The following is a 26,190-nucleotide window of genomic DNA, read 5'->3' as shown; positions in this document are numbered from 1 at the left end:
GACAGGGTGATGTCTCTGCTTTTTAGTGTGCTGTCTAGATTTGCCATGGCTTTCCTCCCAAGGAGCAAGCGTCTTTTAATTTCTTGGCTACAGTCCCCATCTGCAGTGATCTTGGAGCCCAGGAAAATAAAATCTGTCACTACCTCCATTTCTTCCCCAGCTATTTGCCAGGAATTGAGAGGGCCAGATGCCATGATCTTGGTTTTCTTAATGTTTAGTTTCAACCCAAGTTTTGCACTCTCCTTCTTCACTCGCAACAAGAGGCTCTTTAGATCCTCTTCACTTTCTGCCATTAGAGTGGTATCATCTGCATATCTTAGGTTGTTGATGTTTCTTCCGGCAATCTTAATTCCAACTTTTGATTCATCTAGCCCTGCCTTTCTCATGATGTGCTCTGCATATAATTTAAATAGGCAAGGCGACAGTATACAGCCTTGCCGGACTCCTTTCCCAATTTTGAACCAATCAGTGGTTCCGTGTCCAGTTCTCACTGTTGCTTCTTGGACTGCATATAGGTTTCTCAAGAGACAAATAAGATGGTCTGGTACGCCCATCTCTTTAAGGACTTGCCACAGTTTGTTATGATCCACACAATCAAAGGCTTTAGCATAGTCAATGAAGCAGAAGTAGATGTTTTTCTGGAACTCTCTAGCTTTCTCCATGATCCAGCGTATGTTAGCAATTTGATCTCTAGTTCCTCTGCCTCTTCGAAATCCTGCCTGTACTTCTGGTAGTTCTCGATCCACATATTGCTGGAGTCTGGCTTGTAGAATTTTAAGCATAACTTTACTAGCATGAGAAATGAGTGCAATGGTGCGATAGTTTGAACATTCTTTGGCACTGCCTTTCTTTGGAATTGGAATGTAAACTGATCTTTTCCAATCCTGTGGCCACTGTTGAGTTTTCCAAATTTGCTGGCAAATTGAGTGTAGCACTTTTACTGCATCGTCTTTTAAGATTTTGAATAGCTCAGCTGGAATACTGTCACCTCCACTAGCTTTGTTGTTGCTCAGCTTTTCTAAGGCCCACTTCACTTCACATTCTAGGATGTCTGGCTCGAGGTCGGTGACCACCTCATTGTGATTATCAGGGATGTTAAGCTCATTCTTGTATAGTTCTTCTGTGTAATTTTGCCACCTCTTCTTAATCTCTTCTACCTCTGTTAGGTCCCTGCCATTTTGGTCCTTTATCATGCCCATTTTTGCATGAAACGTTCCCTTCATCTCTCCAATTTTCTTGAAAAGATCTCTGGTCCTCCCTATTCTATTGTTTTCTTCTATTTCTTTGCATTGTTCATTTAAGAAGGCATTCTTATCTCTTCTAGCTATTCTTTGGAATTCTGCATTTAATTGGGCATATCTTTCTTTTTCTCCCTTGCCTTTCGCTTCCCTCCTTTCCTCAGCTATTTGCAAAGCTTCCTCAGACAGCCATTTTGCTTTCTTGCATTTCTTTTTCTTTGGGATGGTTTTGGTTGCTACCTGTTGTACTACCTGTAAGGAGTCATAAATCAGATCTTGTCTTAGCTCTGAACTTGTTAGATAGCTGTTTTTTTGATAAGGATGTCATGTGCAATGCTGCCCTAACATTGTAGGGCTACAAAGCCCAAGACAGGTAGTATTATTATGGTAAAAGCCAAGCAATTTATTTGAAGATCCAGCATTTAAGCTTATAACTGCAGTTTTCTAGTATGAATACATTTTTTTTAAAAAAAGCAATATCAGTTAATCTAAAGGTAGCTTTTTGTTTCTGTAAATGCTGGACTATTTTCTAGGAACATTTATCTCTGTATACAGTATGTGCTTATTCCTTCTCTGTGTAATGTCTGGGTCTGGGCAAATGCATAGGTTAAATAAGTGTTGCCATTCCATGTGAATATTTTCTCATAATGTGGTTCTAAGACAGCATGATGGTGTAAACACCCCCCCTTTTAAAGTAGGTTCCTATGGACTTCCAGTTTGATATTGTGGTGTGACGGACTCAGGAAGACAGGGCTCCATCCTCCGCATTCGATTTACGCCCCGATGGGGACCCTAAAAAAAGGTCGAAAGCCACCCCAGAGAGGCAACAAAGGAGGGGACCCTTGTTGATCACGGGAGGGTGGCGGCCTTTCCGTTTGAACTGAGGAAGCCTTCCAAACCAGCAGGGGAAAGACTGGTTACATTCATGTGGCCAGTCAGAAGCTGTTGATAACCAAAGAAAATAAGCATTAATGAGCAACTTTCGAGCAATGTGGATGGAACTGGGTGAGACCCTATCCTCTCTTTATGACTTTAAGACTTTCTCCTGGAAAAAAACTGCCCAAAGCAAAGAATCCTCCCCAAAGAGAGAGGGAAGGGGAATTTCCTCCCCATTCCCTCAGGAAAAGAAAAGCAGCGAATTAATTGCTTGGGGGAAAACAGACAAAATTACAAGATTAATTTGGAATCAATATATATATATATATATATATATATATATATATATATATATATATATATATATATATATATATATATATATATATATATATATATATATATCTATATCTATATCATCTATATCTATATATATATATATCTATATATATCTATATATATCTATATCTATCTATCTATCTATCTATCTATCTATCTATCTATCTATCTATATATATATATATATATATATATATATATATATATATATATATACAGGGAGTGCAGAATTATTAGGCAAATGAGTATTTTGACCACATCATCCTCTTTATGCATGTTGTCTTACTCCAAGCTGTATAGGCTTGAAAGCCTACTACCAATTAAGCATATTAGGTGATGTGCATCTCTGTAATGAGAAGGGGTGTGGTCTAATGACATCAACACCCTGTATCAGGTGTGCATAATTATTAGGCAACTTCCTTTCCTTTGGCAAAATGGGTCAAAAGAAGGACTTGACAGGCTCAGAAAAGTCAAAAATAGTGAGATATCTTGCAGAGGGATGCAGCACTCTTAAAATTGCAAAGCTTCTGAAGCGTGATCATCGAACAATCAAGCGTTTCATTCAAAATAGTCAACAGGGTCGCAAGAAGCGTGTGGAGAAACCAAGGCGCAAAATAACTGCCCATGAACTGAGAAAAGTCAAGCGTGCAGCTGCCAAGATGCCACTTGCCACCAGTTTGGCCATATTTCAGAGCTGCAACATCACTGGAGTGCCCAAAAGCACAAGGTGTGCAATACTCAGAGACATGGCCAAGGTAAGAAAGGCTGAAAGACGACCACCACTGAACAAGACACACAAGCTGAAACGTCAAGACTGGGCCAAGAAATATCTCAAGACTGATTTTTCTAAGGTTTTATGGACTGATGAAATGAGAGTGAGTCTTGATGGGCCAGATGGATGGGCCCGTGGCTGGATTGGTAAAGGGCAGAGAGCTCCAGTCCGACTCAGACGCCAGCAAGGTGGAGGTGGAGTACTGGTTTGGGCTGGTATCATCAAAGATGAGCTTGTGGGGCCTTTTTGGGTTGAGGATGGAGTCAAGCTCAACTCCCAGTCCTACTGCCAGTTTCTGGAAGACACCTTCTTCAAGCAGTGGTACAGGAAGAAGTCTGCATCCTTCAAGAAAAACATGATTTTCATGCAGGACAATGCTCCATCACACGCGTCCAAGTACTCCACAGCGTGGCTGGCAAGAAAGGGTATAAAAGAAGGAAATCTAATGACATGGCCTCCTTGTTCACCTGATCTGAACCCCATTGAGAACCTGTGGTCCATCATCAAATGTGAGATTTACAAGGAGGGAAAACAGTACACCTCTCTGAACAGTGTCTGGGAGGCTGTGGTTGCTGCTGCACGCAATGTTGATGGTGAACAGATCAAAACACTGACAGAATCCATGGATGGCAGGCTTTTGAGTGTCCTTGCAAAGAAAGGTGGCTATATTGGTCACTGATTTGTTTTTGTTATGTTTTTGAATGTCAGAAATGTATATTTGTGAATGTTGAGATGTTATATTGGTTTCACTGGTAAAAATAAATAATTGAAATGGGTATATATTTGTTTTTTGTTAAGTTGCCTAATAATTATGCACAGTAATAGTCACCTGCACACACAGATATCCCCCTAAAATAGCTATAACTAAAAACAAACTAAAAACTACTTCCAAAAATATTCAGCTTTGATATTAATGAGTTTTTTGGGTTCATTGAGAACATGGTTGTTGTTCAATAATAAAATAAATCCTCAAAAATACAACTTGCCTAATAATTCTGCACTCCCTGTATATATATATATATATATATATATATATATATATATATATATATATATATATATATATATATATATATATATATATATATATATATATATATATATATATATATATATATATATATATATATATATATATATATATATATCTTTGAAATTTGGGGACTAAAAGTGCTTTTGAGATTTTTTTTGTTAAAAAAAGAGACTTGAAAACTTGTAATATAAGTTTAGACTTAAAAAGCTGGAAGACAGCGTCAACAACATCTAATGGCAAACCACAGCACTACAATTTATTATGTTGAAGGGAAGCTTGGCTTGAAGCCTAGACCCAGATAAGACTTTTGTTGTCCTTGGAAACTTTCACTTTTCTAGATTACAGCTGGGAAAAGAGGAAAAAAACCTCTTGGGCTGCTTATCTGGGTGGCAGAGACAATAAAATATTTTGAAACTGGCCTGCCTGGACCATGAATGTAAATACTAACTGACTTTTGGAAGCTATTGTTGTGGAGCTATTTACCTGTAGAAGAAACATGCATTATGGATTGAGATGATGGAATACTTTGAATTATAAACCTTTGACTGATGAACAACTTTTAATGGCTTTTTTCTCTTTGGACAGAAAGGACATGTTTCTCATTGGACAGAAAAACTTGAATTTTGCTTATACAGTCATAGCCGAAATTGTTGGCACCCCAGAAATTTTTCCAGAAAATCAAGTATTTCTCACAGAAAAGTATTGCAGGAAGACATGTTTTGCTATACACAGGTTTATTCCCTTTGTGTGTATTGGAACACAACAAAAAAGGGAGGGAAAAAAGCAAACTGGACATAATGTTAAACAAAAATGGGCTGGACAAAATTATTGGCACCCTTAACTTAATATTTGGTTGCACACCCTTTGGAAAAAATAACTGAAATCAGTCGCTTCCTATAACCATCAATAAGCTTCTTACACCTCTCACCCGGAATTTTGGACCACTCTTCCTTTGCAAACTGCTCCAGGTCTCTCTTATTGGAAGGGCGCCTTTTCCCAACAGCAATTTTAAGATCTCTCCACAGGTGTTCAATGGGATTCAGATCTGGACTTATTGCTGGCCACTTCAGAACTCTCCAGTGCTTTCTTGCCATCCATTTCTGGGTGCTTTTTGATGTATGTTTGGGGTCATTGTCCTGCTGGAAGACCCAAGATCTCGGACGCAAACCCAGCTTTCTGACACTGGGCTCTACGGTGCGACCCAAAATCCTTTGGTAATCCTCAGATTTCATGATGCCTTGCACACATTCAAGGCACCCAGTAACAGAGGCAGCAAAACAACCCCCAAACATCATTGAACCTCCACCATTGAATCCCTAAACAGATTGGACTATAGAGACCACACATAAAAACAAAATGGATCTTCCATACTCAGCTTTAAATGGTAAAAAACCATCTCTAACACTTATCTCCAAAGTCCCCAGCTTGAAATATCAACAAGAAAATGTTGACGAAGCTCAGAAGGAAATTCTGTCTATGTTAAAATTAACACAAGAGACAATTGCTTTAGCTCATGATGAGACTAAAAATAACACAAAGGAGATAGAAGAACAATTTTCTAATCTAAATCCAAAATTCAGAAAATGACTATAGAGAAGGAACTAGTAACCCAGAAAAATAGAAGAAAAATTAGAGGAATCGGATCCAAAGATGTAGGACCTAAAGGAAGGAATTAACAAACAGACTCAGACAAACTAAGAACTAGAAGACATAGCAGCAATATCGGAAACCAAAAAGACATCTTACCTTTTCAAGATCTCAGAACACTTTTGAGGCTAAGGAAGAAGGGCCGATTGAATGGAAGATAAAGCTGTTAGGAGAATTGTGAGAAATTGGAGAAGGAGGGAAGCTGTTTAATGAATATCAATGGGCTGAGCGTTCTCCCAAATATACCTTAACCAAATTGTCTTACTTATTCCAAACAATATACATAAAAATGAGGAAGAACTACTTGATGATTCAAAGGCATTGACTTGGAAAGTTAGTTGGCAAAGGAAGAAAGCTAGAGTAAGATTGAAGAAAATAGAGGTCCTGACCTATTAGATGGGATATTATACTATCAAAGAGATGTTTGAGTATGGCTAAGAGAATAGATAATTATTAGAAATAGAAGTGTTATTAGAAATAAAAAATAGGATTTATAACTAAAATTTTATATTTTGGTATGAGAAGGGAAATATGAAAATGGTAAGAGGGTTTGAACAAGGGAAGCCTTTGGTTGCCCAAATATAATTTACTATGAGAAAATTATAAGTGATAGAGACACTTTGAGCACTGATGGGAAATCATTCTTTTTTTAAAAAAAGCAGGAAAAACAGGATATTGATTGAACAAATAGATATTAAGTGCAATTGAGGTATGTTTTGGTTAGAAAAGATATTTTAAATCGACACTACTGATATTATATGTAATATTAGAAAAATGTAACAAAGATGCTGATATTCAATTGTGTATGTATTAACTGCAATAAGAATTGTATTTGCCCAGTATGGAAAATGTATAACACCTGAAGAAGAGAGAAAGCACTTGATGGTGTAGTATTGTACATAGATTGAGGACATTAATATGTACCACTGAATTACTGATGGACCCAGACAACACGTTGTTTATTAAGTATTTATGATTGTAAAAGTAAAAAAATAATAAAATACTTATAAAGAATGTTCCTATGTTGTTCTAATCATTGCAACCATGAGTGTTTCTGCAATCTAGCATTTCTTGATTTAATGTTTGATATTCCAACTAAACTATTAAATATAAAGATTTAAAAGCCTTATGTATTTATGAAAAGCTTGAAAAAGAATATATGGTAATGATACTGATGCTAATTTGCCTGCTCCGAACTAAAATCAAAGGAGAGGAATTTGTTTTTTATCATTTCAAAAATATTTGTTTGTCCATGTTAAAAGGAAACATTATTTTAGATTTCACAACAAAATTATTGTGGTATGGTAATGCAGGACAGGAGGAAAAAAAGTAATCCAGTCTGAAGAAAAGTTTTGGTTTTTTTTCAGAAGCATCAATTTGGATCAAGGTAAAAACTTCAAAATGGTCCTACAAAGGATACAATGTAAGTAATATTTTTCATTTAAAATTGAATTGTTTATTAGATTACGTAGAAGTTAATTTTTTTTATTTTTATGATGTCCTTTTATGTTCAGGCAGGTTTATCCAGCAGTGCTAATGTTTGAAATTAGCACCTTTCCTATGAAAAATATGTGCTCTACCACTTATTTACAGCTGTTTCTCTGATGGAAAATCTAGAATTGAATATAGTGTGGTAATTATTGAACCAAGGCCTCCATAAATCCAGTCTAGCCTTTGGGATGTGCAAAACCTTTGTATGCTTGAAAAGTTCAGAAATCAAAAAGACAACCAAATGTTCCAAGCTCAGAAAAATCATTCATTTCAATTTACATTTCACATCTGCCTGGATTTTTTTTAAAAAAACTGTCCAAGCCATGGATTTGGAGAGTGGATTAATGAATGAAAACAACAGATACAATAAAAACAGAGAAAACATGGAAAATTATTTTAGAGCATAGTATTGGTAGGTAGGTTTACTGATGAATTTAATTTTTTTGCTAGGGAAAATTGGAGTTCATGAGTCGTTAAATTATATGACTGTCCCTCTGTATATTCTCTTTATATTAAACTTTCTTTTTCAGGCTAGTTGCAAAATGTAAAATGTAATAGGTACATGCCTTATTAATGTTGTTGCTATGCTGTTCGGGCTGCAAACACAAAAACTATTTTGCTTTATTGAATTTTGCAAGCAAATATTGAAGTTCTCTGTGCATATTCATGGAATGGATGCCTCAAGCCAGTTGTCAAGAGAAGTACAACTGTTACATTTTTTGTGGGCTAAGGTTGAAGCAAATCTATTGCAATCAAATTTTACCTTAGTTTAGTTTCATGGTTGTGCAGGCATCTGCTGTGACAAGCCCGCTTAATCATTGCTTCCACTTTTTGCTATGAGAATTAAAAAATATTTTAACAATTCACTTAGCTGATTTTTCTGTAATTGGGTGATAAGTAACATTTAGCATGGATTATCACCATATTAAGGGACGCGGTGGCTCAGTGGGTTAGGATGCTGAGCTTGTCGATCAGAAGGTCGGCAGTTTGGCGGGTCGAATCCCGAGTGCCGCGTAACAGAGTGAGCGCCTGTTACTCGTCCCAGCTTCTGCCCACCTAGCAGTTCGAAAGCACGTAAAAATGCAAGTAGAAAAATAGGGACCACTACGGTGGGAAGGTAACAGTGTTCCGTGCGCCTTTGGCATCTAGTCATGCCGGCCACATGACCACGGAGACGTCCTCGGACAAACGCTGGCTCTTCGGCTTTGAAACGGAGATGAGCACCGGCCCCTAGAGTCGGAAACGACTAGCACGCATGTGCGGGGGAACCTTTACCTTTACCTTATCACCATATTGATATTTGTGGTCTTTGCATGGAAAACAGAGCAAATGACATTTGTCAATTTCTCATTGTTCTCTATGGTAGAATACTTTAAATGTTTAAACGTTTTATTCTACCGTCTAAAACATTATAGCACAATTTCTCAGTGTATTTGTTTCATTGTGTTCAAGTAAACATTTCTGTCTTTTTCTAAATAGGAATCAGATGGAAAATATTTTACTTTTTCCCTCTCAAGCCAAAGAAAATCATACACTCATATTTACTGCCAAAACAGTATGTTGGTAAGAAATTATTTCCTTCCTGACATTCATTTTCATTGTTGGATTATAATGCATCTGTTTTAAGGAATTTCAGTGTTTTAAGCCATGTGACATACCGCGATGTATTGTGACTTTTTTTCCATTGCCGACAAGGGGGTGGGCGCGGTTTTGCCATGACGTATCCAGCCTGTGGGCCAGCAGTTTAACACCCCTGTTTTAAGCTAGTAGCTTCTCTTAACCTCTATGTAAGGTGGATGATGTCATAAATGGGAAACTACAGTAGATCACAAACTTTTCATGGCATCATCTGTTTTTTTTTGTTGTTGTTTGAATGCTGCTTCAAAGTATTAGCACTTTGGAGGTATTTGGAAATGTTTTTAAGTGCTTGCTTCAGCGGAATGTTTAACTGTTCTGTTTCACTCTTACAAGAAAATATTAACGATCCTAGCAGCATTTCCTATAGTCCTCAACTTACAACAGTTCATTTAGTGACTGTTCAATGTTACAATGACATTGAAAAAAGCATCCTCATGGTCGTGATCAAAATCCATATACTTGGCAACTGACTCATATTTATGACTGTTGCTTGTCTCAGGATCTTGTGATCACCTTTTGCGACCTTCTGATAAGTCAGTGGGGACATGTCAATAATCATGTCACTAACTTAACTGCAGTGATTCACTTAGCAACTGTGTCAAGAAAGGTGGTAAAATGAGGCAAAACCCATTTAATAATTATCTGGCTTAGCAACAGAAAGTTTGGGGTCAATTGTGGTCGTACGTCAACGACTGCCTATATTTATAAAAGCAGTTTGCACCAATGCTAGCAGCCAGTGCTGCTTTTGATAAATATTTTTAGGAAAATTTAAAGTAAATTATTGATAGGTTTCAAAAAAATACAGGAATCTACATACATTTTAATTTGTTCTTTATTGTTCTCTTCTTAAACAAAAGGATACAACTAGCTGGATATATGGTTGTGCAAACAGTACTTCATCGAAGTGGTAAGCATATATTATTTTTATGAGATTATGAAAATAATTTCCTTTTTAAAATATTTATTTAATTGAACAGAAAACCCCTGGAGAAGATATGATATGTCCACAGGTATATGACTAGACTTTTTTCAGAAGTAGATAAAACATGGGTTGTGCTGTCTCATTGAAAACTAACGATTCTTCAAAAAGAGAAATTGGCAAAAACCTGCTAATAATCATCCCATTAGCCTGCTAGATATTTCTTCTAAGTTTGTCATGGTCCAGACTCAGGATTCAGATTCTGAATCTACTCTGAAGAAGTTGTTCTGTCTGAACAAGAAAAAGGGTCGTTTCAGCAGACACTCTACGCCAGATATTTTTAAAATAAATTAGAAGGTTGGAAGGAAGAAACAAAATTCTTCCATCCAGAACAGGCCGGTTTTCAAAAAGGACATAGCTCGTTAGATCACTGCACCACTTTGAAGGTTCTTACTCAGAAATATACTAACGGACACACAAAACAACATCACATTTTACCTCTATCTTTTATTCAATTGACAGCTCTTGATAATGGGAAAAACTAGTACGGACAGATATTGATAGGTGCCTTCTTAAACTAATAATAATTACAGGTAAAGAAAGAATGGGCCTACAAAAGTCTTCTTTAAAACTTCCAGTGTTGGAGCATTCACAGCTTCCGGAGGCAGGTTGTTCCACTGATTAATTGTTCTAACTGTCAGGAAATTTCTCCTTAGTTCTAGATTGCTTCTCTCCTCGATTAGTTTCCATCCGTTGCTTCTTGTCCTGCCTTCAGGTGCTTTGGAGAATAGCTTGACTCCCTCTTCTTTGTGGCAACCCCTGAGCTACTGGAACACTGCTATCATATTGCTTTTACTCACAATGTAAATTTAGTCCTAGCTCTCTTTCAGTTCTTAATTAGACTAACTTTAGTTAGTTCTAGCCCTCTTTATCTGCTGTCATCTCCAAAATCTACCTGCAGTAATGATACCTTTCTTCTTTCTTAGCTTCATCCTATGTATATTTCCAAAATGTTTTTGCAATATGTTTAAATCCTTTTCATTATAGATCAGCGTTGAATCCAAGCTGTGTATTAGTATTTGTCTCATCGCAAATTAATACCACAAAATATTCCCACCCCTTTATTAAAAAATCATTATTTTTATTAATGAAAAATAAATGCTTTCTGAGAAACTGCTTTCTGTGGACACTCTTTTTACTATGTCTCAGCATGCTGTATTGAGTATTTTATTTTTTTATTTTTATTTTTATTCCATTTATATCCCGCCCTTCTCCGAAGACTCAGGGCAGCCTACAAGCTTAGCAGTAGCCTTCATTGATAAGAGTGAAATTAAACTTGTTTTCTAAATTTGTTGCTCAGATGAAGAAAAGCACTAGTTTTGAATGGATTATTATGCATTTCATTCTGAATACATAATTTATGAATATTTTGGATAACATTTTGTATAATATTTTCATTTTAATATAATTTTCACAGTTTACAAGCGATTGACTTGTCTTGGAATGCTGAGTTACTACCAACGGTTAAGGTATTTATTCTGAACCTCAGAAACAATACTATATATGTGAATTTATAGTTCTATGACCTATTATGGAAAATATCATCTCAGACTGCAGGATAAGGTTTTGTTCTAATGCTATTATATATGACATGATTAAAATATAATTAGATAATCTTTAACCTTAATTTTTGAAAACATATTCAAGCGTTCTTGTTGTTTTGCATTGTTTTTTAGATTGTGACTTTGAAACTTCAGGATTATCCATCTTTGACTCACATTGTGGTTCACGTACCAGTAGTGGATGGTATCAAGGTAAAATATATTTTTAAACCGAATTTTCAGAAATGAAATGTGAATATCCTAAATGAATTTGCATGTTATGTCATGGTGAATTTTCCACAGCAACAATCTTATTCTGTTTGACCATAGCATATGCTGCTATAAAAGCAGAGAGTTGATATTTTATACTTATAATGGATGAAGCCTTTGCTTCAGTTACAATGGTAAAGGGTACACCACTGGTAGACCTAAAGGTTGAGGAAAAATTTCTATGCGAGTACATAATCAATCAAGCCTTCGGGGTTGTTTTTCCCCCCAGTATCTGGGTTAAACAACCAAAAGTTCTAAACGCCATATTGTATTTGGAATGGATAGAAATCCACATATTAGTTGTAATGTGACAATAAGTAGTTTTCAGAACTACAGAACACATGCGCTGACACAAACCTACATTATTCCTGTTAAGTTTGACAAGTAATCCTCAAATTAAAACTTTTTGTTCAGTGACTATTCAAATTACGATGGCAGTGAACAAAAGGACTTATGACCAGTCCTCAAAATTATGGCCATTATGTTACCCTCATGGTCATGTTAACAGCATTTGGGCACTTGGCAATCCCATGGTTATGAGATCACTGACCCTTACTGCCAGCTTCCCACAAGCAAAGTCAATGGGGAAGCCAGCAGGTAAGGTCACAAGTTGTTCAGGTTACAGGCTTTCTTTGCTTGCATCTACCATGTCTTTCTTCACTCTTTGCTCACTCTCATCCACCAGTGCTCTCCTTCCCCAGCCTCTCTGCACTCACACTCACATGCACCCCCAGGACTCTCTTTCCCCATACTCACACAATCATGCCCATGAGCACAACTACTTTCCTGGCCTCCCTTTGCACACACACATGTACACATCCCATGCCGTCTTTCCCTGGCCTCATGCCACCTGACACATACACCTCCTGTTTCCTGTCTCCCTGCACTTGCACATATCCACTCCACATCCTCTTTCCCCAGCCTCCCTGTGCACGCAAACATGCACGCATCCACATTGCACCCTCTTTCCCTGGCCTATCTGAGCTCAAACACTCTGCAGCACTCCCAACTCACATGAGACCTGTGCCAGGGCCTCTGAGAGCCTCCCCCACCAAAGCACCCTATGCTCCTTACCTGGAACTCTTAATGATCCATGTGTCTTGGGCTTACAACCGCTTAGACCAGGGGTGTCAAAGTGCCTCCCCATGGGCTGGTTGTATCATGTGGAGGCCACGCCAGCTCCGGCAATGCGAAAAAAGTCATGATACGTCGCAACATCTCATGTGACGTGGCGAGTTTGACACCCATGGATTAGACTATCTGGATTGCCACTACAGTAATAAATGATGTGTTCACGTGATCTAATGCTTTATGACCACACTGTTTAGTGATGGGAATCCTGGTCCCAGCTGCTGCCATAACTTGAAGACTACTTATACTTAATAATAAGCTTGATTAGCAATGACAATATGTTGTACAATTAAATAACAATGTCCTGTTCTTGAAATCATTTGTTATGATGCTTATTTGATTATTTCCATATATTTTCAGTGCCTAAAATGGAAATACATGGGCTACAGTATAATCTGGGGTGATTTAAACAATTATTTGTATGTTTGTCTTGCAGTTTACTTTAGACTGTGAGTTCTTTAATGAAGTTTCAAGAATAGCGCAACTCCCTGTAACCCATCTTTTTACTTTTGGTAAGTTCAATTCATTGCATTTGACATATGGATTAATTTTGCTTTTCTCTTCTCCTTTAATTTTGATTTTAAATCTATAATCCTATGCAGATTTCTCTGAAAATTGTTCTCACTGAACTCTTTCTTATTTCTTATTTCTTAAAAATAAGATTGTGTTCTTGTCTTTTAACAAAACATTTTTATAAAATGGTTTAAATTTTTTCCATATTATTATTTATGTTTTATTAATAAGGAATTTGTGTCTCTGTTCAGCTAACATTCAAAATGTCTTCTAAAAACCCGTTTTAATTTTTATCTTTTAATTCTAACTAACAAAGCAATAATTTCTACAGGATTTTCTTCAAGCAAAATCATACTAAATTCTACTGGCCTTATTCACATTGTTCAGCTCCAACATTTTGGTCAGGTATTAATTTTTGAAGTGTATACATTATTTGTTTGGTAGAATCTAATCTGGATTAGTTTTGGGAAATAACACTAATCTAGTATGTTATCTTTCTTTAGATATATCAGGCTTTTAAGATCTTTATAGAGAGTAAATGCCAGATTCTCAAAGGTAAATTTATTTCCTGAATATCATTTTCATATATACAAATATTTCTTGTTTGTTTCTTGCACTTTTTGTTGCATTATCATTTCTTAAATCAGACTAGTAGTATCAAAACAAAACAAAGTGAGAAATTACCAGGGCTTTTTTTTGTCATAGAATGCTCAGAACGGAGTTCCGGCACCTTTTTTGGATGGAACCTTATAGGATAGGCAAGGCAGGTTGTATGACATGTGTGAGTTCCGGCACCTTTTTCTTTTACAAAAAAGCACTGGAAATTACAGTAACAGAATAACACAATAACAACTTGGAAGGGACCTTGGAGGTTTTCTAATACTACCCCCTACTCAGGCAGGAAACCATGTACATTAACATTTTAGACAAATGATTGTCCAGTCCTTTCTTAAAAACCTCCAGCATTGGAGCACCCACAACAACCCACAAGTTGTTCCACTGATTAATTGTTCTAACTGCCAGGAAATTTCTCGTTAGTTCTAGTTTAGGTTTAATCTGAAAGTGTATACTTTAGGAGCCATAAATCAGTCAGCAGGAATCTCACAATCAGAGGGCCAACCACTGAGGAAGTTTTAACTCTTTTGCCTACCTATTTTAGAAGTGGACTTATCATCAAAACCGCTACAGCTGATATCAGAGTTCAGGCAACTCATAGATGAAATCCTTACATTTTTTTATATAAAAATAAATTTACTAATATATTGAATTGAAATTAGAATAAATTGGCAACCTGTGATGTAATTGAGTCAATGATGCATATTCTCATTCTCAAGATCCAGCAATATATTGCCCATTACAGTTAGAAGTTGTGACAACTGTTAAATGAAATGCCCATGTGGTCACCTTTCTTACAACTCCCCATCCCTGCTGTTTCCAATACACTCATTAAATGAAGGTGCAGGTTGTTAAACGAAGCAAGGAGTGAGGCCCTGGGAGGTCTAGTGCAGGCCCTGCTCAGGACCTCCCAAGGCTTCCCCCACCCCCTGAAGCACCCTGTGCTCCACTTCCCACTCCTCAGGATCTCTGCATCACTTGGGCCTGCTTCTCACTCCACTGGGCCTGACACCCTCCTCCTCAGCCCTGTCACTCATCGCACACTTATCTTTCAAAAATCTCTGGAGCTTGGATTAGTGAAGGGGGAAAGGCCACTGCATTGCTGGAAAATGGTACCCACTTCCAAGATCACCTCACGCAACCCAGCAATGGAGCGTCATGTCCTCCTTCCCCAACCCAAGCATGAGAGTTCCAGGAGTCTTTAAAAGGTAAGTGCCTGTGGTGACCCAGTGTGGGAGATGGAGGGAGATAGGCTGGGTGGGAGGGAGCAGAGCTTTGCAGCATTGCTGCAGTCTGTCATAAGGGCAACTTTGTCCGTAACTTTAGGAACAGGTTGTAAGAAGCTTTTTGGGGGGGGTCTGCTGTAACTTTGGTTGTAAGACAAAGATGACCTTTAATAGGACCTCTACACCCTACTTTTGGGATTGGGGATGTTCCTAAACGTCTGCAACTCCAAATTGAGATTTTAAGAACAAATTCCTTTTGTTCAAAACTGTTCTTTTGATCGGAACTGATTGGCTACTATTCAAATCCTTACGATTTGTTGAACTTGAGGTACTTAAAAAAAATTATTTTGTGCTTTCATTTGTCCCTTAAGAAAGAAAACCCAGTGTGTATCGACTTCATATACCATGGTCACACGAAGATTCTTTAACTTTGTCACAGTAAGGATTTCTCATTCTTCATTTACATTGTTGAAATATAACAGGCTGTAAAGTATTTTCATCTGCCTATTTTACAAAATAGATATCTTTTACTTCTGATAGATAGGCTTCATGAAAAGTATAAGTTAAAAATCCAATTTATCCCATACAGTCATCTGCCTCAACAAGTAAGTAAGGAGAGTGAGACAGGGCTACATACTTGTGCCATTACCTTTTAACTTGAATACGAGTAACTATGGCTTCTGACTGAAATTGGGACTGGATTTCTGGTTATAAGTCATTATGGTAGAAAGTTGAGGCACCCAGATGACCAGATCAAATTTTAAGATGCTTGTTGTGACACTTGTTAAGGAAAATCACCATGTTCATTAAGCAAATCAATGCTTGTTAAGCAAGCATCGTAGTCATAAATGTGAAATTCTGAATTCCAAACTGGAAACAGGCAAAACTGCCAAAACAGGCAAAAAACATCATAAATTGTGGCCAAGTGACAATGCAACCAGTTGTAAAAGTGAGCTAGTTGTGAAGCAGCTGAAATGGATTCATGTGACTGCCAAGGGGATGGCACAATACAGTATTTTATGATAGTTAGAAGTGCTTTACGAACCACAAAGCACTGATTCAGGCCTCTTGTAATTTTGAACAATCATGAAGCTGAGTACTATTTGAATAATTTGTTTGGTTTACCATCAAAACAGTGTCTAATTTTCTTTCCCCAAAGCTAGCTTATAGACTTACGACAGCTAATGATGTAGTTCTCATATCCGATACCTTGACTGGATTAAAGTGTGTTTTGAGAGCCTTTGCCTTTTATTGCAAGGACAAAGAATTAGTAAGAATTTTTGGGGGAAAAATGGAAATCTTGATATTTGCTAAATGCCCTAGGTGACAGTTAAATGGCCATGCAATTGAGCAAATCGAGGCTTTTCAGTATCTTAGACTTATTTTTCAGACGTCCAGTGGGAGAAATACTATGTCATTCATAATCTTCAAATATCATCTTTGGCAACTCGAATGTTCTGATTGGGACCGGGGACATTATTTACCTACCAATGAATCCTTCCAGCTCTTGTATGTTCATATGTATGTTGCATGTTTTACACTGTGGCTCAAATGTAGTCCTTGGTTAAGACTGAAAGTAAAATTTGACTACAGTTTAAAGCTTAAATATCACCCATAAACCTATCCCTTTTCATACTAGGTGATTATTTCAATGATACAGAATAGATATTTACTAAAGAAGCTATTGTTGGGGGCAATAAGCTGACTTTGTAATAATGCCGCTGGGGGTGGGGGCGAAAGCCCTAATAAGCAGGCATATACATAGAATGAAGGCTATTGCTAAGCACATTTGATTTGTGCTTAGATTGTAAGCCGCCCAGAGTCTTCGGAGAAGGGCGGGATATAAATGGGATTAAAATAAAATAAAAATACTTCTATGGATTATCTGAGGGAGGTCTTTTATTTATTTTAGAGTTGTCTTTGAGCTTTTGGCTGAATTGGAGAAAACATTACTTATTTGATTTGCCTATATTAAGAGAAAGGTTATAGGATGAAGAGCTATTTATCGCCTCTTCCTAGTTAACCTATTTGTTAATAAGTGAAGAGATTATGAAATTGTATATACTTGTCATGGTGAGGATGGGAAGTTGCTTTCTTAAGGGGGGGTATTTATTTATTTTTGCTCTGTTGCACCTTTTTTCCTTTCTTTTTAGTTTGCATTATCTTTTATTGTTCTATCTAAAGCTGTTAATAAATGTATTACAAAAAATCCCCCAAGGCACTGTGTGGTCTTGTTTTTATCAGTTTTTATCAGAATTTCAGAATTATAGCCTAATATGTTTGTATGCATGTGTGCGCATCGGTGCACAACTATATGCACATGTGTGTGATATTGAATATTTCCTGTCAATTTTTTTCTTCATGGGAATTCTCCTGAAAATATTCAAATGTGCACATGCAACTACACACACACACACACACACACACACACACACACACACACACACACACACCAGTCCATGATACTTCTCATTTGTATGCTATGGAATTATTCCAAAAATGGTAGAAGAGGCTGTATCACTCCCTTCAACTCTTTATTTTTCCAAATACTTTCCATCTTCCACTTCCATCAGTCCTAGTCTGATTTTTTATTTCTGACTGACATTTAAGCAGGATTCATTTGAGTTTTTAGTTAGATTGTATCATCTTTTAAAGTTTTTTTGCAGTTGAATGGAACTGAATGGAACTAATGGGCCACTTGTCAAATATGAAAGTCTGAATCATTCTAGAGGTTTCTGTCATAAAATATATTGTTTTTGCTTATTTCTTGTGAGCTGCCAAGAATCTTTTGTGATTGCAGTAGGATATATATTTGATTAATATATAATAAATAAAATACATGGAATTGCAGAAAAATATTTAATGTATGCTTTTTAAAATTAAGTGCTAATATTTCATGTTGGTGCACCTTTGTGACTGTAGCATTTATGTCTATCTTAAGTTTGATTTCTGTTTAGATGTGATGCCTTGCTTTGCAGATTAATAGTTTTTAAAATTAACTATTTTAGGGATCCTCTGACTGAGATTTCTGCAAAATTGCACATTGCACAGCCTGAAAATGACTCTACAGTTCCCTTGTTGAAAATTTATTCATCTTCAGATTGTCAGTATGAAGTAAGTAAAAGCTATAAAAATGTTCAATTCCTTGTTTTTCTTCAGAATAAGGTATCCTATATTGTTTTGTTTGCTTATTTATTTTATAAATTTTCATAACACCTTAGTCACAAAAGTACAGTACTTATATGATTTGTATCCATAGTTAATGAAGGTCTTTTGAAAAACTAAGGCTAAATGATCTTTGCTTTCATCTTCAATTTATTTGTAACTTAAGGGCTCATTTTAAATATACAGGCTTCAGTGACCATTCAAAGTTGCTATGGGGTTGAATGAGTGGTCCTTGAAATTATGCCCATTGCAGCAAACACTTATGACATCCTGCAGTCATGTGATTGCAGGATGTTTGTGACCTCCCCTGCATGCTTCTCACAAGCAAAGTCAATGAGGAAGCTGGCAGGGAAGGTTGCAAGTTGCACTGGTAAGTTCCCCATGTCTTTCTGCATTCACACCACATTATCCTCTCCCAGTTTTCCTCTACTCACCCCAACCCATCAGCCCTTGTCCTTGGGCCTTGCCACAGCACCAGCCTCCTCCAATTTGTGCATGAACTGTGCCAGTTTCCTCCACATACTTGTATACCCACATGCTCCTTTCCTGATACACCCACCACTTCCTGTTTAACAGTCTGCAGGTCTTGGGGTTACGATGGCAACTGGGTTGCTAGGATTGTCATTGCTAAGCGATACAACCATATGATGTCTCACTTTACAAACACATTGCTTAGTGATGGCAATTTTGTTCCCAGTGTCTTTGTGACTGGACAACTATTTATGTTGTATTTCTTAAAAGATATCTATGCTTCTCTCTGTGTGATGAAATGATAAAAGCAAGATTGAGGTACATCTATGATTGTATAATTGGCATAGCTGAAGCCATGAAACCAAGATAATAAATAGTGGTAATTGACCTTCTGGACTACAAAAAGCATCAATACTGATGTTGTGTACTGGGTTCTGTGCTTGATCGAAGAGACGAGGCGACTGAGTTCAATCAGAAACATTATTATTTGCTTGCAGGAACCGAACTGGGGAACAGGGCTGCGAATGCAGCTATTTATACCCTGGCCTCTAGGTGGCAGCCAATAGGTTTAAAGCAACCTATTGCCGCCCTAGAAGCAGCCAATGGTGGTGCTGGAGACGGGTTGTCTGAGGAGCTGGGAGCCATTAGCCAGCTTCCCTGCTTAAGCAACCTTCCAGCAATCAAACCCACGTGATACACTTTAGTAAAACAAAGCCCAATACGTTACACCTGATGATGATTGGGGGTGGCTAGTTTCAACCCATTGGTGAAATAGGTTAAATAGTTTCAACCTAATGGTGAAAAGCATCAGTATTCACATGAGGTAACAAGCTTCTCTGGGAGATATTTGAACTGAGACATTTGATCTTTGGAAGATCTGACACTGAAAGTAAAAAATACCACAAGAGTATCAGATTAGTATTAAGAGCAGGACTTCAATCTGCACTTGGCAAGAGGCTGGAAGCTTAAGGTAGTTGTATAGGAGAGAAAAGCTATGAAATTCGGCCTTCAGTGGTAATGTTTATTTCCGTAAAACATTTTAGTAACTTAATATGGAGATCACTTAAAAAGTGAATTACTGTGGACAAGGAACCTGCATTTAGGAGAGACTGGGGTTCTAAAGTAGAAGGCATTTTGTGTACCTTGGTTACTTACTGTATTTATCTTTCCAGTAAAAGTTTTAATTTTTTTTATCTCAAGTATTTGTTATTAAATAAAAAATCTTTAATATATGTGTTAAACTAGGTAACTGTCAAGACCTCTTTTCTTCAGGTCCTTGGTCAGGTAAGATTTTATTTAATAGCTTATACACAATTATGTTTAAATAGATTAAGAGAAGATTTGCAACTTAATACAATTTGATACATTTTAATTGATCAGTTACTGCAGGGGTGTCAAACTGCCAGCCCTTGGGCCGGATGCATCATGGCAAAACCGTGCCCACCCATTGCCGGCAATTGGAAAAAAGTCACGATATGTTGCGACACGTCATGTGACATTGCGAATTTAACACCCCTGAGTTACTGTTAGAGCAGTATGTTATTTAAGGTTTAATCATGGCTTTAAAAGGTTAATTATGGGTTTAAAAAGCCCTAAATAAAATTCATTTACTGGACTTCTCTATGGAAAGTTTGTGCTTAATAGATTTTGATAATATTAAAATTACCTCCAAAAAATAAATTTGGGATATGGATCTCCAAACAAATTTAAGAAAGGTGTCACACGCCAATATTGATCATATTCTTCCAAAAGAGTTCACTCCAACCTCCTATTTATCATTTATTACAATTCTGAAATTTTATAAGGCCCTCATTTTAGCCAGGCTGCAGGCATTGCCCTCAGTAGTCCTTTTGGGATGTTTATGCACCTTTGATTATGTCCATGCACTGTAATAAAAACTCTTAACTCTCCTACTACCATACTGCTCCCTATATTCTATTTTATTTGAATATATCTCTTCTTAATTATTTCAGTCCTATTATTGTTTTCTATTAGATATTTTATTGTATCTGCCTTAGGGCTGAAATAAACTGATTGATTGGCTCCAGCTCCTTTTGAGTATGCACACAGTATATTTTTCCAACAAAATCGATCAGCAGAATGGGACATAATTCTGCCTTGTTATATTACAAATATACAATCATGAATTTGTAGAATCCATCATTTTCTACTAAAATAAATAATGTATGCCCACCTGCTTTAAGACAGAATTTAAAGCAGTCACATAATTACTGTAAAATGGGAAGGACTATGAAGATAATTTAAAATGGCATTTTTTTCTGAGTGCGTATAGTACTTACCTTTGTCACCGGATATGTGAACATCTGCTGCACCTTATTTCATAACAAAATTTTGCACATTCAACAATTTAAGCCTTTGAGCTATGCATAATGCATGTACTGTATATAATTAAACAATTGTATTAAATTGAGCATGATTGAATTCTGAGCTAGCATGTCTGGGATTATTAGGTATGCTATAATATGAGATTTATGATTCCTATAGTTTAATTACAGATCTGTTATTTGTTTACAGGAAATGTATATTTTTGCTGAACTAGGAACTTAGACATTGCATAATGCAATGTTGTTTCATTTAAATAAAAAGAGTAAAGTGAAAAACCCAATCACATTTCAGAATGTTCAGCAAGCTTGTAAAATAATATCGTCATTGCTAGAGTGCAAATTTACTTACTGTAAATTATTTAAAGCCAGTTTTGTATGTAACACTACATTATTCCAGGTAATAACATTCTAAACAGTTTTAAAGAACTCCAATCAAATGGTTTGGAGCAGGACAGGACAGCAATAAAATGGCAGCTGATGTTGTCTGTTGGTGTAATAAAATTCTCAGATTAGTTTTATTTAAATCCACCCTGCCTTAATTTAAACATTATCCACACAACTGGTCACATTCTAGGTTCTTTAGGTACACATATCATGGTCCATGCTTTAAGAAGGGAAGGTTAGATTCTAATCACTCAGCAGGATACATGGCTCTAATGAATCCCAAAGTAATCTGAACATTTCCAGGTTTTTTTGTAAATTGCTAGCCACACTTTGAGACTAATATTTAAGCTGATCTCATACATATTGTGAATACCCACCTGAAGAAGCAGTGGAAGGGAGTCTTGGCAGCACAGAACTTTCCCAGCAAGGAGGTGGTATATTCCAGAGAGAAGCTAAAATTAAGAAACTGCAGTCCTGAGCTGGATGGGGGAAGGGGCAGAAAGGTTCCCGGTAGCCACACCATAGAATCTCTCAGGATATATCTAGTAGGCTGGAGGATTATAGCTTTAGCTTGGCAAGATTCTGTCTATTAGTTGTAAGCAAATAAAGAATTGAGCTCAATTGGATTTCACTGTGCCCTCTTTGGGCTTGGACCTGACTCACAGACGTGCAATTACCACAACTCACAATGTCTTGCTATTCTTTTAATATTTACATTGGAACATACGATCTTCCTACAAATCAATGAGAAAATAGATAATCTTTTTTTCCCTTAATAGGCTTTTGAGAGTGAATTGGTTAGGATTGGAAATTTTAAATGCAAGTCTTTCTGTTTCCATGAATATTCAGGATGGTCCCAAGCAAGACATCTTGTTATATCTATACAGAATTGTAAGCATTATTGAGGTAGTTAGTATAGGTAAAAAAGAAAAGGTGGAATAATTTTTCCATGTGCTTGTTTTCCAAAAAAAAAAACATCTTTGTTTTGTAGGTGATAAGATTCCACGGTGGCACTCTTCCTATGTACATTATTTCTAATATTCTTCTTGCCTACAGAAGACAGTTAAGGTCCCTAGTGTCAACAGGTAACATTACATGAAAAGATTTTTAAGCAAGGTTTGTTTATCGCTATAAAACTAGATCACATTGCATTTCATTTTATGTTTATGTTCTGCGTCATCGCTTTTAAAACAAGACTGAGATTTGTTGAAAAGTATTTCTAATCAAACAAGTCCCTTGTAGAATGTAAAGAGATAAAATGTTTACATTATTAGTAATTAGTGAATTATGAATATTTCATAGCTTATTGACTTTAACAGGATCCTATTTTAAAAGGTTTAAGGTTTTTACAACACAGGTAGTCCTTAAGTTACAGTGACAAGTGGGAACAGAATTTCTGATACTAAGCAATGCAGTTGTAAAGCTCAATTCCACTTGTTGTCTCTTAGGGATAGCAATCCCAGCTCTCCCTTTGCTGTTGCTGAATCTCAGCAGTTATTAGCCAACGACCCATCCTGATCCAACCCATTCTCATCTGCATCCCTCCTGGCCCTGATCCCCAGTTCTTTCAAAGAGACTACCTCTCCTTCACCCCTCCCCCTCAGCTGTCTTTAGGTCATCGCGGGGGGGGGGGCAGAGCACAGGGCAGCAGGGGACTGGAAGTGCAGGGGGCCAAAACGGCAGAGATGGGGGAGAGATAGGCAAGTAAGAGGAATTAAAGCATCCCTATGGTTGATTATGTGGCCATAATTTCAGGGACCGCTGAGTACAATTTGTTCAGTGCCACCGTAATTTCAAATGGTCACTGAATGAATTATCATAACTTGAATATACCAGTATAGGAATAAAGCTTTCAAAAAGCATATATTATACTGGGCTTTTTAATAAGACTTGTAAACTGGACGTGGAAATGTATGCATGGGGCTACACAATATTTTAAATTAAATGTAGAAATTAAAATTAAAATATATGGGTTTTAATTTTTTTTCCTGTTTCTGCTCGAGTAAAAAGAGAAGTAATTGATTTTGATAGTATAACTTTTAAGCATTTTTAAATGTATTCTAAAAAGATAAATATTAATTTTATCATTTAATTTGTGAACATGTGGTTTCAGATTTTATTTTTTCTTTTATTCTAGGTCAGTGTTCAGACTTTGTTCCTGCCCTTACTAAAGCGGCTAAGCCTTATAAAGTAGAGCCCATGGCATATATGATTAAGTTCTTGTTGGGGTATGTTTCTTTTTAATATGTTTAGTATATTTTTATTTTACATTAAAATACATTTTAATATTATTTATTTAATTATATTTATTTACTTTTAATTTATTTATTTATTTATTTATTTATTTTTATTACATTTATATCCCGCCCTTCTCCGAAGACTCAGGGCGGCTTACAAGCTTAGCAGTAATGTAATATATTTAATATGTTTTCTATTTTTTCTCAAACATTTGCATTTTGTAACTAAGTTACAAACATTAATTTTTTAGCTAAGATTAATTACTAGTTTTTGGAAATGCAGGTAATTAAACCAAATAATTATCATGCTGTCTATTGTTTTTAGACTTAGCTGGCTTAAAGGACTCAGGAATTCAGAGTTGGATCGTGTGACAGTGAACAACCAGGACTTGTGGTTTCCTTTTGTATCCCTGATTCTCTTTATGTTTGGTACTGGCATAGCCTACTGGGGTGGCGTACTTCTTGATTCATCTATAAGGCTCTTATCTTCATTGCACTTATTTTTGACAAGGTAAAAATTAATAAATAAATGCAAAATGTTTAGTGGTATTGCTGGAAACAACATTTGGCAAAATATTTTTTTCTTTTTTTCTATTTTTTATTAAAGAGTTTTACAGATACATTTTAAACATAAAAACCCATCCACCCCCACCCAATTCCCCCTCCCTCTCCCTCCCCCCGACTTCCCAAAGCAAATACAGCGTATTAACCCTAACAATCTTAAACTATAATATGCAAACTAACTATAATAACACTTTAAGTCCTATCGCACTTTAACTCTCCTTTAAAATAACTAAATAATAACAAATCTTCTAAATCTAATACTCATTCAAATGCTAAATGAAACTTTTTGGTTCCATATTTATTCTGGATATAATCAATGCATTCCATAATATATCTTTGTTGCGAATGGTCTTTCAAATATGCTGAAATTTTCGCCATTTCTGCCAGGTTCAAAACTTTTAAAGTCCATTCTTCTATAGTAGGCAAATCCTCCAACATTTGGCAAAGTATTGAAGAGAAGTATACTCTCTATGTCATATACAAAATGCAAGAATATTTTCTGATTGACATTTTTTAAATCATCTTAAAACTGAAGCACCTGTAAATATCACAAGCATAGTGCAAAGGTTTGTGATGTAGCCCCTAAGCCCTATAGTTGCTAGTATTAGGTACAAGCCATTGTATCACTTAAAAAGCAACAGGAATCAATTATTTGCTACAATTCTGTGTTCTAGAGGCAACACTTGCACAAAAGGTAAAATGAGTCCAGCAATTGGAATTGGAAATGGATCATATTTGCTCTGAGTGGCTTGATCATCTTTTCTCAGAATGGAAAGTTAACAACACTTGAAGTCACATTAAAAAAAACACAGAAGAAAGTATTGCTCCAAGTAAACTATTTGGATGTGTCTTAAGAGGTCACCAAGAACAGAACTTGAAAATGTCTTTACTTTTTAATAAAACAATGACAAAGTTAGGAAGAAAAATCTCTCTAATTGGTTTTCTTTTCTAAATGATTTAGGAGTCTAAAATTCATAATACATAGTAATTTTTTGCTTGGCCAATGAAAAGATCACAAAATTATGTGCAAACTTTTGAATTCCCTAGAGTTGTCAATTGGATTAGAGAAAAAAAGGAGAAACAGCTAAGTAGTTAATTCTGAATCTCAATATTTTCCCACTTTTGACATACAGATTTCTGAATCTCAATATTTTCCCACTTTTGACATACAGATTTTGCCTTGTTCAAATGTTCCAACTCGTAGAAAATGCTTGACTTCATTTCCTACTTGGTATTAGACTGAGAAGCAATTGTTTACAGAGAAAAATCCCTCCAAATAACCTAGCTGGGTTCTACTATTTATAATTCCAAGACACTATGGACCTTATTGGGAATTTTATGAAATTGAAAAGTTGTGACTTTTAAAACCTTCTTGTTATTGTTATCAAGAAAGATATTGATGAAGAAAGTTATTGATCTTCCTGAAAAGAAACAGTCTTTTGAGCAAGGCAGGATGTATTATACGTAGAATGTATTCACAAACAGACATGTTAAATTTTAAACTCGTTTGGAATAACTACAACAAATATGTATTATGAGTAAAATATTCTACCAATTAATTGATAAATTCATCCCACCCTTCTACCATAGACCTAGGAAGTTTTAGATTTCACTCCTTTCAGTGTAAATTATCAAGGCTGCTGCCAATTTGTTAGGTGTATTGAAGTTTGAAGTACTTCAGCCTGATATCAGCCTGCCTACTCTTTCCATAAACA

General features: G+C 36.2%; 1 protein-coding gene across 1 annotated transcript in view; it reads left to right on the top strand.

Moving 5' to 3' along the window:
• The window catches only part of PGAP1 (post-GPI attachment to proteins inositol deacylase 1), a 56,705-nt gene that overhangs the window by 25,250 nt on the left and 5,265 nt on the right, over positions 1 to 26,190 (top strand). The window contains exons 9-22 of the mRNA XM_083350767.1: positions 7,273 to 7,328; positions 8,876 to 8,959; positions 9,892 to 9,941; positions 11,431 to 11,482; positions 11,690 to 11,767; positions 13,392 to 13,467; positions 13,800 to 13,873; positions 13,972 to 14,023; positions 15,681 to 15,747; positions 18,318 to 18,423; positions 20,191 to 20,229; positions 22,666 to 22,759; positions 23,812 to 23,902; positions 24,237 to 24,422. Of these exons, the coding sequence (XP_083206893.1) occupies positions 7,273 to 7,328; positions 8,876 to 8,959; positions 9,892 to 9,941; positions 11,431 to 11,482; positions 11,690 to 11,767; positions 13,392 to 13,467; positions 13,800 to 13,873; positions 13,972 to 14,023; positions 15,681 to 15,747; positions 18,318 to 18,423; positions 20,191 to 20,229; positions 22,666 to 22,759; positions 23,812 to 23,902; positions 24,237 to 24,422 (1,105 nt within the window). The remainder of the gene's footprint in view (positions 1 to 7,272; positions 7,329 to 8,875; positions 8,960 to 9,891; positions 9,942 to 11,430; positions 11,483 to 11,689; positions 11,768 to 13,391; positions 13,468 to 13,799; positions 13,874 to 13,971; positions 14,024 to 15,680; positions 15,748 to 18,317; positions 18,424 to 20,190; positions 20,230 to 22,665; positions 22,760 to 23,811; positions 23,903 to 24,236; positions 24,423 to 26,190) is intronic.

This window comes from Vipera ursinii, assembly GCF_947247035.1.
Source record: "Vipera ursinii genome assembly, chromosome: 1".
Lineage (NCBI taxonomy): Eukaryota > Metazoa > Chordata > Lepidosauria > Squamata > Viperidae > Vipera > Vipera ursinii.
The sequence above is the reverse complement of the archived record's forward strand: the minus strand, read 5'-3'. Positions and strand labels throughout refer to the sequence as shown.